Source organism: Empidonax traillii, unplaced genomic scaffold (assembly GCF_003031625.1).
Source record: "Empidonax traillii isolate 1590-97213 ecotype Southwest subspecies unplaced genomic scaffold, ASM303162v1 scaffold1936:size116929, whole genome shotgun sequence".
In the NCBI taxonomy this organism is placed as follows: domain Eukaryota; kingdom Metazoa; phylum Chordata; class Aves; order Passeriformes; family Tyrannidae; genus Empidonax; species Empidonax traillii.
In genome coordinates, this window is record NW_020957129.1 from 99,524 (window position 1) to 113,877 (window position 14,354).

A 14,354-nucleotide genomic window follows, 5' to 3' on the forward strand; every position below is an offset into this window, starting at 1 on the left:
CTCTGATGTGCCTGTTGTCACCTTTTGCCCTTCTCTTTGGTGGCTGCAGAGTGTTCTGGGTCTGTCAGAGATCTCAGGGCCTGTGAATCAGAGTGCAGAGAGCTCATATTTTTCTTTAATATTTTTTTTTTCTTTTTTTAACCACTCCAACCTCAGGTCCTGCCTGCTTGCCCAGGCAATAAATACACACTGGGCGAGCTGTGGGGGTTTTCCACGTGAGTGACACCAGAATCTCTGTCTGTTTGGGTTATGAAGTGACTGTTACAATGTCAGGTCACAGGGAAGATGAAGATGCTGGCTCACAGAACAAACAATACCTGGGTTAGACACTCCTGCAGTGGGAGCTGAGGTGCTGAAAACCACCCTCTCCTCTGGCCACAGGCACTGAGTGAGAGATCCTGATGGACAGCATGGGAAGGAAAAGGTGAGATGATACTTCTGGCTGCCCTCTCCCTTCCCATGGAGCTCCTTATTCCCACAGGGATGAATTCCCAAAGTCTCCACGGGTCTGTAACACAGAAAAGCAGAGCCTGAAGCTGCTTCTCTTGCTCCTGTGGTACCTCTTTGTGCTTCCTGGCCCATCCTGGCTGGATCAGGACAGGGAACTGGGGATGCTGAGCAGCCTGCAGGCATTTTCCAGCACCAGCAGTGAGGGCTCCTTCAGCTCTGCCAAACTTTTTTAGCCAGAGGTTTTCCTGAGAGGGAATGGCAGCATTCCTTTGCTTTTCCCCCCTTTCCAAGGGGAGTGGGAGTGCAGCTCCAGGCCCGTTTTGGAGCAGTTCCAGAGGGGATGGGATGGGATGGGAGGGCTGGGGATGGGAGGGGAGGACTGGAGGGGATCAGGGGTGGCTTTTGGGTGGGTGTTTTGTGCCTCCCTCGTACAGGGGGTGCTTGGGCAGAACAAAAGCCCCCCCTGGTTCTCTCTGCCCAGTTTTGGGGGACACTGCACTGCCAGGGCAGGGGCTCTGTCTTGGGTGTGAGTGACAGATCGTGGCTTCCTGTGGTTTCTCTCTGCAGAGCAGCGTGACAGAACTCACCACTCGGGTGTCAAACTCCCCACAGAGGAGCTGAGCAGGGACCTGGTGGCTGTGATGACCTGGGAGAGGCCACTGAACTCACCTGCAGCTTTTGCTCTGAGCTCTGGTAAGTTCTGTTTCTTACTAAATTTATTGTGAGTCTTTACAGGGCATAAAAACCCTAAATACTGACACTGTTTGAGTGTTAACCAGGCCAAATTTTAACATCCCAGTGCAAAAAATACGTGTCAGTGAGGTTTCTGCAGGTGTTCCCCAACTTCTGGTTGCCATAAAAACCTTGTTATCAAATGCAGTGACTGAGCAGCTCAGGCTCAGCTGCCCAGGCAGCAATTCAGGAGTGGATTCCCTGGCAAACACTACACTTTGAACCTGCACAAGGTGGGCGTTCGGTGGCTCTTGCTTGCTCTGCCAAACTCTGAGATAAAGGTCATTTCCAAGTCCTAAAGTCAGGCCTGGGTTGGTATAAATTCCCCCCTCCTGTGTTTACAAACCCTCTGCTATGAGGTGCCAGACCTGTGTAAGCAAACCTGGCCTGCTTTTTTTATTTCCTTTCTCGTGTTCCACTTACCTCTGGTGGGTTTGCCCTTGTTAGAAAAACAACCGTGGGGGGAGGAAGTGTGAACTCAGAGTTTCCTTTGGAAAGTACCCAGCAGCCTTCATAGTTTTGTGCCTTTTGCAATTGGTGGCTGAGTTGTTTTTTTCTCAAGATTAACTTTTTCAGGGGCCTCTACTGAAGAGTCTGTGTTTGGTTTACTCAGATTTCAGCTGCCTCTGTTATTGTCACCTTGGGGTGATTTCAATGCCGGTAAATGCTGTCTTACTGCGTAAACTCAAATGCTGGTGTTCCAAGTGACTTGTTTTTTTTCCCTTCTAGTGGTACTGCTTTCCATCTGAGCAGCTCTGAAGCACAGACCTCACCAGGCTGAACATCTGTGGTGCAGCTTTAGCTCTGGCTCATCGAGAGGGACTAAAACTCCGGGACCTCCTGAGGTGAGGGATGGATTGAGGCTCTCACCCCGTGTTGGGTGTTCTTCTCTCCAGCAGAAACCATGGCAGGCGTTTCCTGGGCCTCCAATGAGACAGTTGCCAGTGGCAGCTCAGAGCAGCTCTGGCTGGAAGCAGATTTCCAGCATTCCTTGTTCCCTGTCACCTACGGCGTCGCCTTCGTGCTGGGGCTGGTGGGAAACGCCCTGGCCCTTTACCTGCTGTCCTGCAGAGCGAAGCACCTGTCCCACTCCTACATCTACCTGCTCAACCTGGCCCTGCTGGGCACCCTGTTTGTCTGGGTGCTGCCTCTCAAAATCCACTACCACCTGCACGGGAGCAACTGGATCTTCGGGGACGCCGCCTGTCGAGTCACAGGGACCCTGTTCCACCTCCAAATCCACCTCAGCACCGCCCTCCTCACCTGCATCTGCGTGGACCGCTACGTGGCCGTGCTGCACCCCCTCACCTACATCCAGATCAGGGCCAGCCACTGCGTGCTGGTGGCCACGGCCCTGTGGGTGGTGGCCCTCGGTGTCGCCATCCCGCTCGCCCTGGAGGGTCCCCTCCTCAGCCGGGGCGTGGGGAACACCACCACAACCTGCTTCGAGGACATCCCCACGGGCAGCCGGGCCCGGCAGGCGGCCCCTCACGACGTGCTGGCCGTGGTGGTGGGGTGTGGGGTGCCCTTCTCCCTCGCCCTGGTGGGGTGGCCGCTCGTGGCCGGCGGGATCTCGCGCGCCAAGCGCGGCGCGTCCAGGAGGAGGGCCCTGGGCACCGTCTGCATCGTCCTGGCCATCTGCGCCCTGTGCTTCCTCCCCCATCACCTCGCCCACCTGCTGCGCTTCCTGGTGAGGGTCCAGGTCATCCGGGACGAGTCGTCGTCCGCCCTGATCTGCAGGATGAGGAGGGTCAGCCTGGCCCTGGTGAGCCTCAGCTGCTGCCTCACCCCACTCCTGTGCTACTACAGCTCCTCCAGCAGGCACTGGCACTGCAGCTTCAGGCTCAGGTTCAGGTCTAAAAAGGTGTTCACCATCTGTGACCGGAATTTTGGGGAGCCCTCCCGTGATTATAAACTCTGGCAGAGATGTGGAAGCAAAACCCCCGGAGATGGAGTCAACTGGTTTGCTTCAAGTAAGTACAGGGGTGATCTTTCCAGCTGTTTCTTTACGAGCAAAGCTGTAAAACCTGCTGTTTTTTGGTGTGGTGGCTGTTAAGGCACTGGAGGGAAGTGCCCACCAGCTGGGGATTTTGATCAGCCCACTGGCACAGCCCTTGGGGGAGCTGTTTCCTCGGACAGGCCCTTCCCAGCACGTGCTGAAACCTGCTGTGTTCACCTACAGTGGTGTTTTGGGCTTGTTCTGTTTAACTTCGGGGTTGGCAGAACACAGGGCTCTCTTCTCTGGGAAGCAGCACAGCCCAGGAAAGGGCCACTTGAAGGAGATCAGCCTCCTAATGGATAGAGGTGGATTCAGGCAGCCCTGCGTGGTTTTTCCCCGTTTTGGAGGGATCTGGTGTGTTCTCCCCTGGGTTCACAGCCCACATTCCACAGCCAAATAGGGGCTTCTCATCCTCACTTGGCTTTCTGAGGAGTATTCCAGGACAGGCTTTCCTGGATTCAAGCTGGACATGTATTAATGCAAGTTTAGAAAGGCAGCAGATCCCAGTATTTATCAGTCAGTGGTAAACAAGCTCCTCTCTCCACACCCTGCTGGAGGGCAGTTCCTGCCACAGCTCTTTGCAGGGTGCAGTCCCCTTCAAATATCGAAGCTCTCTCTCTTTTTCAGTCAGATTTTGTGATATAAACACATCTGACCTTTCTCACCCCCCTTTTTCTTGCACTAACAGACCCACGTGGCTTCTGAGAACCCGCTGAGTTTCCCACCCCATGAAAACGCTGAGACCGGGGAGAGGATTTTTCATCTGAGGCACCAGAAAAACCACAGGCCCTGGCTGACAACCCAGGTTTACTTCAGAGGGATGAGGGTTTTTGGGGTAAGAGATGCAGAGACTCGCTGCTCTGCTCCACCCCCAGGCCACCCCAAAACTGTCAGGCTGCCACGTGCAAACCCTGGCACTGGGGAGGCAGGGGAGGCTCAGAGGGAGAATTAGCACCAGTTAATCCTTCACCTTCCAGGAGACATTGCTATTTTTATCCCATATGGATAAAAAGACTATGGAAAATCCTCCCAGCACTGGAGAAGGGGGGGGGGGACTGCTCTTATCAACTGAGCACAATCTTCATGCTCTGCAAAAAGGAAGGGAAATGTTTTTAGAGCCTCCATGCAGGAGAGCAGCTTTCCTGGAGGCTTCTCAGCTGTCCCTGAGGGAAGGAGGGAGAATTAAAAAAGAAATTTTGCTGCTTGGCAATCAGCACATTTAGGGCTTTATTCCTTTACCTTCGTCGTACTCTGCATTTTAATTGTTTCACTCAGCACTGCTGAGATTTTTAAGGGCAGTGAGCTGTGGGAGGGAAGAACACTGAGTAACTTTTGCTTTACTGTGTAAGCAACTCAAAGCTTGTTCCTCAGGACTGCTTAAAAACAGGCTGTACCAACTCCCTGCCCGGCTTTCCAAGGGGGAAGATCACAGTGCTGGTGGCAGGCAGGCACTGGCACCGCAGTAATTGGACAAACACTGTAATTCTTTTATTAAAACAAACCAGAAAAAAAACCCATTGACAAGGTAAACAAAATAAAATCTAAGTCTCTGTAACGCCCTGTGCTCTGCTCTGCCCTCAGGATGTGCTCTGGGGCAGGCCTTTCTTCAGGAGGGAGGTGAGATAACTGCCCAGCTCTTCATCCTACAGAGGAGAAAGAGAAACGGGAAGAAAGCAAAATCTTCTACCTGAGTGTCCTATCTGGGGCAGTAAATTCAGCTGTGGTACCCAGAAAGAATTTAGTAATACAGCCAGAGAAAAGTGTGCTTTTGAGAGGAAGAAAACATAATGAAGATCTAATAAAACAGTGTTAAGATTAGACACAGGCTTCAAAGCAAGTAGAAAACTAAGAAATACAGTGTAAAATACCTCCACACTCTGCATGGCAGTAGGGATACAGCTCAGTGTCCTCAAAACACAGACAGAATTGTAATTAACTGTAATTAACTCTAATTACTCCAGCTCAGTGGTCCCAGAGAGCTTCTGTAAAAGCCATTTGTACTAAACCCAAGATGGTCAAAAAAATGGCAGGAACTCAGCTCATCCTCCAGTCAAACTCCTTTAAAAGCAGAGGGAGGAAGGCTCAACACTTCCAGCCACCTCCAGTCCAGGACAGTTTGGGACTGAAAGGAGTTAAGAGCAGAAAGTCCTTGAGTGTTCCTACCTGGTAAGTCCAGGACACGAGCAGGACTTTGGTTCCCTGGTCCTCTGAGTGTGCTGTGGCCTGGATGAGGATGGACTCCACGGTTATAGAGCCATCAGGGAGATGCTGCACCGAATAATCCTTCAGGACCCTGGGAAGAGAGGAAAAAAGATGATTAATTTGGGAGGGAAATGCACACAGGTCAAGGGTGGGTCACGCCTGCACCTTCATCCCAAACCCCAGCCTGTTGTTAATTCCTTTTCCCTGTGGCTAAGCCAGCACCTACTCCCCCCAAGGAGTCTCCCACTTCCCAAGGAAGGGACAAAAAGGCTAATCCACAGCTTGGTGACTTTGCTGCTTGTATTAACCGTGTAGGATTTCCTGCAGATCTTATTTCTGGCCTTCGTGACAGTTCTACTCCCTGTCTGAGCCCCGCTCGTCAGAGCAAAGCCCCACTCAGGGATCCACCAGCAGGTTCTGCTGTTGCCAGCTCCAAGGAGGGGGCAACCTGTGCTACCTGGATTGGGAATGATAAACTCAACTGCATCCCTAGAGGGGTGGGAAAAAAAAAACAACAACCCTGAGGTACGAAGGGCCTCACCCCTTGAGGTGGTTGTAGACCCGAAGCACCGTCTCGTGCTCCTTGCGCGGGTCCTGGATGTGGACGCGGCAGGTGAAGCGCAGCTGATGCTCCGCCAGGCCCAGCTCCTTCAGGGCCTGCTCGGGGGAAACCAGCCTGAAACTCTGCAGGGAAAAGGGAGAAATCCATTCAAATCCACTGCTTGGAGCTTTCTGGAGTGGCACTGCTGCTCTGCGGGTAGCTGCTCGCAGGTTGTGTTCAGCACACTTCATCACACCGTTCACCTTTTCCGTCTCACTGCTGTGAGCATGAGGGGATGAAGGGCAGCAAAGGGAGGGGGGAAGGCAGGTGTCCAAAATGTCCACCTAAATAATCACACCAGCCCTTCCTTTAACAAAATTAAAGTTGCTCTCTGGAAGTTTGGTTTTATCCTCTTCGGCAGGGGAATTAAGTTTGAATATAAATGTGAGATGGCAGAGGAAGAAATCCTCCCCTGGCGCCTTCTTTGTAAGAAACCAGACCTGCTTAACCTTGATTTTGGCTCCCTGTGCACCCAGAGCTCGTGTGTGAATTATAACACACTCAGAGGACACAAGAAAAGCATGAGGACACTTTTACTCACGTTATCCTTCATGAGCAACGTGCCGTGCATGAGCTTTGGCTTCTTGGCATCTGGTACAGGACCTAAACCACGGTCAGGGGGGAGGAAAAGACAAGTTAACAATGAGGTGCTGAATCTTCCCATTAAACAGCTGCTCCAGGACTCAGCAGATGGACCTCTGAGGCCCTCGTGAGGTTCAGACACTAAAATTCTTCACCTTTTTTCTGCTAAGTGCATTCGTGGTGCTCAACCATTATCAGAACAACTGACACGTAAAAAACCATGTCTAGTTTACAACACTTAGAACAACTGCTTTTCTTCCCAGAGCACATCCTGGTTTGAGGGGGTTTGGATGATTTCTTTTTTTAAATTGAGTTTATAAAAATAACTCCAGTATTCCCAAACCTGGCTGGTAAAAGCACACGTGAGTTTTTGTCACCACAGTGAATGAGCAACGAAGTGGCAAACAAGGCAGTGTGTGCGTGCATTTGTTTTTAAACACTATTAAATGTATATCTGCAGCATTCTGCCTCCTGCCAGTGCTACCCAGCACAGGGGCAGGGCCTGAAAGGGGGAATGGGTGGCTGGGAGACTCACCTATTGCTGCTTCTCTCTTGAGGAGGCCCAGGGAGATGTCCACAGGGATGCTGGGGTTGGTGAAGATGGTGGTGGTCTCCCCGTTGGCAGGCATGTAACAGCTGACATCTGCAAAGGGAGCAGCCCCCTGTCAGGAGTGTGGCACCAGGAAATGCTGCACCACAACAAAACAGCTTCACTTCGAGTCCAGAGGGTTGCTGCAATTAACTTTGCTTAGTTAGTATGTTAATTAAGATGCTACAGACACCAGTTTTTGAAGGTATCCGTAAATTCCATCAGACCTAACCCTGCTGAGGGCCAGTGGATTAATAAACACGTGACCTTGAATGCTCTGCTGCCCTTCCCTGCTCAGCACCAACACACAGGGATACCTACGGAATTCCTGCTCTATTTTCTGCTTCAGGAACTCCATTTTTTTGGCTTCCCCGTGGACCAGGAGCACGTTCCGAGGCTCAGCCTGGCGGATGAGCTGCATGATCCCCTTGGCATCTGCGTGGGCACTGAAGGACATGTACTCCACCTGCATCTTCACTTCCAGCTGGGCAGGAGCAGAAAACACAGCATTTTGGGAATTGCTTTGGCTCACTGCAGCTTGTATAACAAACACACACACAGACAGACCCAGACTCCTCTCTAGTTAGTTCTAAGGAGGAAGGAGAACACCTACATTGCCTTAAAGAAAAGCTTTCAGGCTCAAATTACCGATTCCAGAGAATCCTTGACACACATTTGCCTGAACAAATCAATACTTAAGGACAGCTGTTGTCATTTCATTATCCACATCTGCTTAAAACTGTAACATTTTTACCTATTTGACTAATGGGGCTTTGTTATTAAATGTTATAAATATGCCCCAGAAGTTCTATGGCACAAGGCAACACACTTGCCAAGGCACAGAGGAAAAAAATGAGTCCAAATCCAGAAAAAAAAAAAGTTACTTTGAGGCATTTTCAGGGTTGGGTGCAGCATAATCCCACTACCCAGCCCATGGTGTGCAACCATCACTTTAAGTTTTGAAGAATTTCCCCCAGATGACTTTTCCCTCCTGCTTGAAAATCCAACTTACAATTTGTCTGCCCTCCATCTCCAGCTTGCGCTGCCCGCTGAGGATCTTGTGGCCCACCGTTCCCTGCACGCAGTACCCAGGCATGATTACCTGGCAGGGAGAGCAAGGAACATCAGCAGATGCCCTCCTGCAGCCTCTGCCCTTGGCACCTCAACAGAAAGCATCAGCCAAGGAAACAGTTTCTCACCATGTTCTTTTCGTTCCCTGCCCATTTCCTGAAGATCTGAAGGGACTGCCCCGCGTGGAGCATTCCAGGGGTTGCAAACACCACCTGGAATTCAAAGGTACGCCGTGAATCATCACAGAAAACAGATTTTTCCATTATTTACAATACGTAAATATTGTAAATCTGTGCAGAGTATCCCCCCATACCCATTACAGACGCTCCATCAAATGGGGATTTTTGCTGGTTTATTTTTTTTCCCCCACCTTGTCTACTTTTCACAAGAGCTGAAAACTGCTGTTTGTGAGCAGTGTCTGCTGAAAACTCTGAATGGTTTTATAATGATAACTAATAAACCAGTCAGAAATAAACCCAGTTCCCTCCCTAACACCCACCTACCATGGGCCCTGGGTTGTCTGCAAAGGCCCTGTCGAAGGCCTTGATGTGTTTGAACTCAAACATGTTCCTCTGCACAAAGGTTTTCCGGATTTTCTGATTAGTCCAGGTGATGAAGAGCTTGTAATAATGGTTGGCCTTCTCTGTCAGGCCCGTGGAGAAGTAGATTGGAGCCTTCAGGTTCATCCTTTCCCTGTGGAAAGAAGTGTCCCAGAGACCTGTGTGAGGGCCAAAGCGGGATCCTGGCTATCCAGGCTGGAAGTCAATAAGCGTCCAAGGATCCCAGAAATCTGCCAGGGGCACAGAGGAGGACAAAAAGGTACCTGCAACAGAGAGACTGCACTCACCAGAAAGTTTCCAGTAAAATGCAAAGTTCCTGGGCACGTCCAAGGGCAAAGACCGGGATAAGAACCTGCAACAGAGACGGGATTTGGCGTCTGTGAAACCCACACAGCATTAAATTCACCTCAGAAAGGTGGGTCTCACAAGGGAAAAAAAACGCCAACACAAACAAAACTAAAGAAATACACAAGAAAAGCACATATAAAGGAATTACAGGTCACAGTTACCGCTATCCCAGGTCCCGGCCCGTACTGAGGGGGGGTTTCTGTTCTCTCCTGGGTTAACAGGAAACTAAATTGTTGAGAGCAACAATTGTGGCATTATGTGTGGAGGTGGTCACTGTACCTTCCCTCCTCTTTCCACGGTCTCGTGGACCTTCTTGAGGAAGTCTCTCTCCCTGCAGCGTTTGGAATCCCGGATGGTCGTGGCGTAGGTGGACTCGGTGATCAGCAGGTCCGGGCGGCACTTATCGATCCAGGCAGCCCTGGGAAAAGGGGATTGGAGGCAAAGCCAATTAGGAGATGGTATTAATGACCTGCAGGTCTCAAAGCTTGGGGGAAGGGGGTGGATATCACTGCCTCCATCTGCAGAGAGGAGCACAGCTGTGCCTTGGCTTGCCCAAAGTCACTGGGAATTCTGGGGCAGCATCAGGAGCCCTCCCTGCAGGCACAGCTCCTTTAAATCAATCCAGCTCAAAGCAGACACTATAGACCTTGAAATGCAATACTGATCCAGCCTATTACCTGTTTTAAATGCATTAAAATATGAAGCACGAATACCCCAAATCTCTCACCTATGCTAGGAAAAATTAGCATTAAAGTTTGTGACTTGTACTGTTAGGAATTGAAAGCATTGAGAAGACACTATGAAATAACAGTTCAAACACTGAAATCCCATCATTGCACAGCCTTAAAAATAGATTAACATGAGTTAAGATTACATTAAGATCTATCTGTCAGAATCAATGTAAACCTGTTCACCCTCACCATTTAAAACTGCATTTATCTGCCCATCATTAAATGTTCCAGTCTCCCAAGAAAGAATCAAAGCTGATAACAATCTGTGCTAAAATCTTCCTGTCAGAAATACTTACAAGTCATGGAAATATTTGCAAGTCATACTCACCCCAAGTGTCTGTCTGGTGTCATGTTATAATCACCCTGATGGAAGAAGAGAAATGAATTAATATTATGAAAGCAACAGGACAGGTCATTAAGAGGTGATGTCGGGGTCTAGAAATATTGCTGTGCATATATATATATATATATATATATATATATCAATATCTATATACAGTGTCTATACAGAAGAGGCAAATGTGTGTAAATCTGTGCATACTCACGGTGTACACAACTGACTCACATCCAACCTTGATCTGGAACATGGCAGCTCCAAGGACATGGCCTGCATAGTATGCCTTGATCTCCAGCTCCTCATCCACCTGCCCCACCAGGCAAACAGTCCGTTAGTGCCAGCATTTCCAAAGAAAACTTCTTTTTGCCTTCTGCAACAACCCTCCTGGTGTGATCCAGAAGTACAAAGCAGTTCCCCTTTACCTGCACTGTCTGGTGAAGGTGCACGGCCACCACCTTTTTCATGCAGTCTTTAATCATCTGGGAAGTGAAGAAGTTGGTTTCCCCTTTCTTGTCCACAGTTATTTTCCTGTAGTCCTCCAGGAGGATGGGGCAGATGGCCTTGGTGGGGTGGGTCATGTAGATGGGCCCATCGTAACCCACCATCTCACTGAAATAGGGCAAAGCCCCACAATGGTCCAGATGGAAGTGGCTGCAAAAAAAACCCACAGAGAATGAAGGAGATGCTGCATGGAATTCAGCCTGGCTGGTGCTCACGTCCTGCTGCTGATTTTTAAAGCTCTGCATTGCATGGAGGAACTTGTTAAAATACAAGTGATGGAACGTGTTTGGGTTGCAAGGGGCAGCGTAACAAAGCATTCCCATTTCCCACGGGGGCTGTGGCAGGGAAGGAGCTGCCTCACCTGATGATCACACAGTCCAGAAAGTCAGTCAGCCTCCCGTTCTGGGTGATGTAGGAGAAGTCAGGGAAGCGCCTCTGCAGACATGGAAAAACGGGGAATCCATCAGGACACAAAGCCAGGCAATGCTGCACCACTGACCCAACAAAACAACAGAGGGAGGGACCTGGAACACTGGGAATGTGCAGAAGGAGCCTCTAGAGGGGAAGGAGGGAAGAGCTGCCAGGGGACTGGCCTTGGTTGGAGAAGAATCTTCCCCCAGAGGGCAGCTGGCACTGAACAGGCTCCCCAGGGCAGTGGGCACAGCCCCAAGGCTGCCAGAACTCCAGGAAGGTTTGGACAACGCTCTGATGGACAGGGTGGGATTGTTGGGGTGTCTGTGCATGGCCAGGAGTTGGGCTGATGATCCCTGGGGGTCCTCTCCAGCTCAGGATATTCCATGATTCCATCCACACCCCGCCGTGTCACACAAGATGAGCCAGGCAACATTCAAATAAGAAGCACCAGAGTGGAACAATCCTGCTGGGAAGGGCCAGGACACGTCCCCCCACCCCATCCCTGCTCCCCACTGCACTCACATCATCGTTGTAGCCCATGTGCATCCCACAGTCCAGCATCACGTTCTTCCCAGCGATGGACACGAGGATACAGCTCCGTCCCACATCCTGCCCAGCCCCTGCACACAAGGAAAAGGCAGGAAAAACATCTCTGGGAACGTTTACAATCCTTTCAAAAGAGAAGCAGTTCAAGGTCTGCACAAACTTCCAGTGCCAACCCCACACACCTCACCCTCGTTCCCAAATTCTACAGCGTTTGTGTTTCAAGATGATTTCAGACTGGACTTACCCAAGGGGGTGACTTTGATCTCAGGCATTTCAGCAGAGTCCAGACCCCAAACTGCACAGGGAGTCACTCCAGGCCCTGCTCAGAGCGGGGCACGGGGAGGGATGATCTCACAGGTTTTACAGGAGCCATTTCCACTGTTTTGCACAAGAGGGGGAAAGTATCTGGCACAAGACTCGGGTGGAGGCCAAAACTTCTTCCTGGAGAAGGGGAAAAGAGACAGGAAAAGAGTCAGATGTTTGATGGACAAGTTATGGAAACTTGGTCCTGCCTGGGTTCAAAATCCACCCCCATCGCTGCGAGCTGGGAAAAACACAGAGAGACACATAAAACACACAGAAACAAAAACCAGAGAAACGCAAAAAAACCGAACACAAACACAAAACTCACCCAGACCCGGAGCGGCGGCGCTCCCGGCCCGCAGCCCTCACGCCGCCCCGCCGCGCCTGCGCCGGCACCGCCCCGCCAGGCCGCGCCCCTGCGACGCACCCAGCGCCGATTGGCCGCGCCTCGGTGACGCTCAGAACGCTGATTGGTCCGCTCTCCGAGCCGCGGTGACGGACGCCAAGCCGATTGGTTCGCTCTCCGAGCCGCAGTGATGCACCGAGAGCTGATTGGCTCGCTGGCGGAGGCGGGTGTCGGACCGCGCGCGGATTGGCCGCGCCGGGGGTGCGGAGGGGGAGGAGGAGGAGGTGGCGCGGGGCGATGGCGGCCGCGGGCGCGTTCAGCCTGAGGGAGGTCCTGGACGCCTTCCGGGGGTGCGTGACCGAGCGGCGGGAGGTGCTGCTGGAGCCCTACCTGAGCGGCTGGTGGGGGCTCATCCGGTGAGTGCCCCCCGCGCACGGGGACTTTGGGCGGGAGCGGGGAGTGACAGCGCAAGGCGGGGTCAGCTGCTCCTTGAGGCAGATGGAAACGGAAAAGAATTTCAGTGTTCGGGCTGGAAAGGAACTCCCACAGGAAAAAAAAAAGAAAAAAAAAAAAGGGGTTTTGGGGATGGATATCTGTGCGCAGCCCTGCGGCCTCCGGGTTAAGGAGGATGCACGGAGATGCTCCAGGGCTGGATCCCTCTGCTCTGGAGCCAGGCTGGGACAGCTGGGGGTGTTCACCTGGAGAAGAGAAGGATCCAGGGAGATCTGAGAGCACCTTGCAGGGCCTAAAGGGGCTCCAGGAGAGCTGGAGAGGGACTGGGGACAAGGGATGGAGGGACAGGACACAGGAAATGGCTTCCCACTGGCAGAGGGCAGGGATAGATGGGATATAGGGAGGAAATTCTTCCTTCCTGTCACAGGTTGCCCAGAGAAGCTGTGGCTGCCCCTGGATCCCTGGGAGTGTCCAAGGCCAGGTTGGACGGGGCTTGGAGCAGCCTGGGCTGGTGGAAGGTGGATGTGGCACTGGATACTCTTTGAGGTCCCTTCTATCCCAACCCCTTCCATGATTCTATGCCCCCCCAGGTTCCTGCAGAGCCTCGGCGCCGTCTTCGGCTTCATCTCCAGGGACGCCGTGGCCAAGGTGCAGATCATGGAGCGGCACCGCCGCGGGGAGCAGGGCCAGCACTACGAGTCCCTGCAGTCCATGGTGGAGTTCGAGCTGTCCCGGGGGCCGGGCGAGCTGCGGGGCCGCCCCGACTCCGGGTGCCGGACGGTGCTGCGGCTGCACCGCGCCCTGCTCTGGCTGCAGCTCTTCCTGGAGGGGCTGCGCACGGGGCACAGGGACTCCCGCACCGCCACCATCTGCACGGACTCCTACAACGCCTCGCTGGCCCAGCACCACCCCTGGGTGGTCCGCAAGGCCGCCACGCTGGCCTTCTGCGCCCTGCCCTCCCGCGACGCCTTCCTGGAGGTGATGAACGTGGGGCCCCCCGAGCAGGCCGTGCACATGCTGGGGGAGGCCATTCCCTACATCCAGAGCGTCTATGGCATCACCCAGGAGCTCTTCGCCCAGCACAGCCTGCTGGACCTGCCCTGACAGGAGGGGGCACATCCCAGCAGGACTGGGGTGAAAATCAGGGGTTTAACTGGTTCTCTGCCTGTGGGCACCTCCACCTTTCCCTTCCCCCACTCAGCCAAGCTACTCTGGGTGCCTCACCTTACAAAACACACACCAGGGGTTTTTTTATATCTATTTATGTGATAGATGTAAAATACGTATCGTACATGTATTTTATATCTAAGTGTGTGTGGGGAGGGGGCTCCCCAAAGGCTTCCTTTCCCTTCCCAGGAGGGAGCTGGACAAGCTATTCAGGGTGCTTCACTTTGTGACAGAAAAAGATGTACCTTTTATTTTCCTCCTGTCTGTGTGTGGTGCACATATATACATGTATGACCTGTATTTTATATCTATGTCAGGGTGTGTGTAGACCTCGAGACTAAGAAGAGAACTCACAGCACTGTGAGCTGCTCAAGGGATTCCTTTTTTTTTTTTTTGTTGCTGGAGTCACCTCCAGCTCTCCA

At 52.1% G+C, this 14,354-nt stretch overlaps 3 protein-coding genes across 4 annotated transcripts; 2 read left to right on the forward strand and 1 right to left on the reverse strand.

Annotated features, from left to right (window-relative positions):
• Window positions 1-848: 848 nt before the first annotated feature.
• On the forward strand, window positions 849-4,069 carry LOC114071275 (lysophosphatidic acid receptor 6-like). Of its 2 annotated transcripts, XM_027909062.1 has the most exons (3): window positions 849-1,143; window positions 1,912-3,155; window positions 3,870-4,069. In XM_027909062.1, exons 2-3 carry the CDS (start codon window positions 2,087-2,089, stop codon window positions 3,884-3,886), a joined length of 1,086 nt encoding a protein of 361 aa, XP_027764863.1. In that variant the 5' UTR covers window positions 849-1,143; window positions 1,912-2,086; the 3' UTR covers window positions 3,887-4,069. The 2 variants fall into 2 exon arrangements, with proteins under 2 accessions (XP_027764863.1, XP_027764862.1); XM_027909061.1 differs by lacking the exon at window positions 3,870-4,069 and having other exon boundaries at window positions 1,912-3,263.
• A 574-nt stretch (window positions 4,070-4,643) lies between these two features.
• Window positions 4,644-12,373, reverse strand: INTS11 (integrator complex subunit 11). The gene is made up of 18 exons (XM_027909060.1): window positions 12,295-12,373; window positions 11,908-12,104; window positions 11,640-11,737; window positions 11,065-11,138; window positions 10,625-10,853; window positions 10,411-10,509; window positions 10,194-10,228; window positions 9,414-9,552; window positions 9,074-9,138; window positions 8,730-8,919; window positions 8,355-8,438; window positions 8,168-8,257; window positions 7,477-7,639; window positions 7,102-7,209; window positions 6,526-6,587; window positions 5,925-6,067; window positions 5,345-5,474; window positions 4,644-4,824 (listed from the first exon to the last, which is right to left on the reverse strand). Exons 2-18 carry the CDS (start codon window positions 11,933-11,935, stop codon window positions 4,759-4,761), a joined length of 1,803 nt encoding a protein of 600 aa, XP_027764861.1. The 5' UTR covers window positions 11,936-12,104; window positions 12,295-12,373; the 3' UTR covers window positions 4,644-4,758.
• A 222-nt stretch (window positions 12,374-12,595) lies between these two features.
• On the forward strand, window positions 12,596-14,080 carry CPTP (ceramide-1-phosphate transfer protein). The gene is made up of 2 exons (XM_027909070.1): window positions 12,596-12,728; window positions 13,356-14,080. The coding sequence occupies exons 1-2, from the start codon at window positions 12,610-12,612 to the stop codon at window positions 13,867-13,869; spliced, it is 633 nt and encodes a 210-aa protein (XP_027764871.1). The 5' UTR covers window positions 12,596-12,609; the 3' UTR covers window positions 13,870-14,080.
• The last annotated feature ends 274 nt before the right edge of the window (window positions 14,081-14,354 follow it).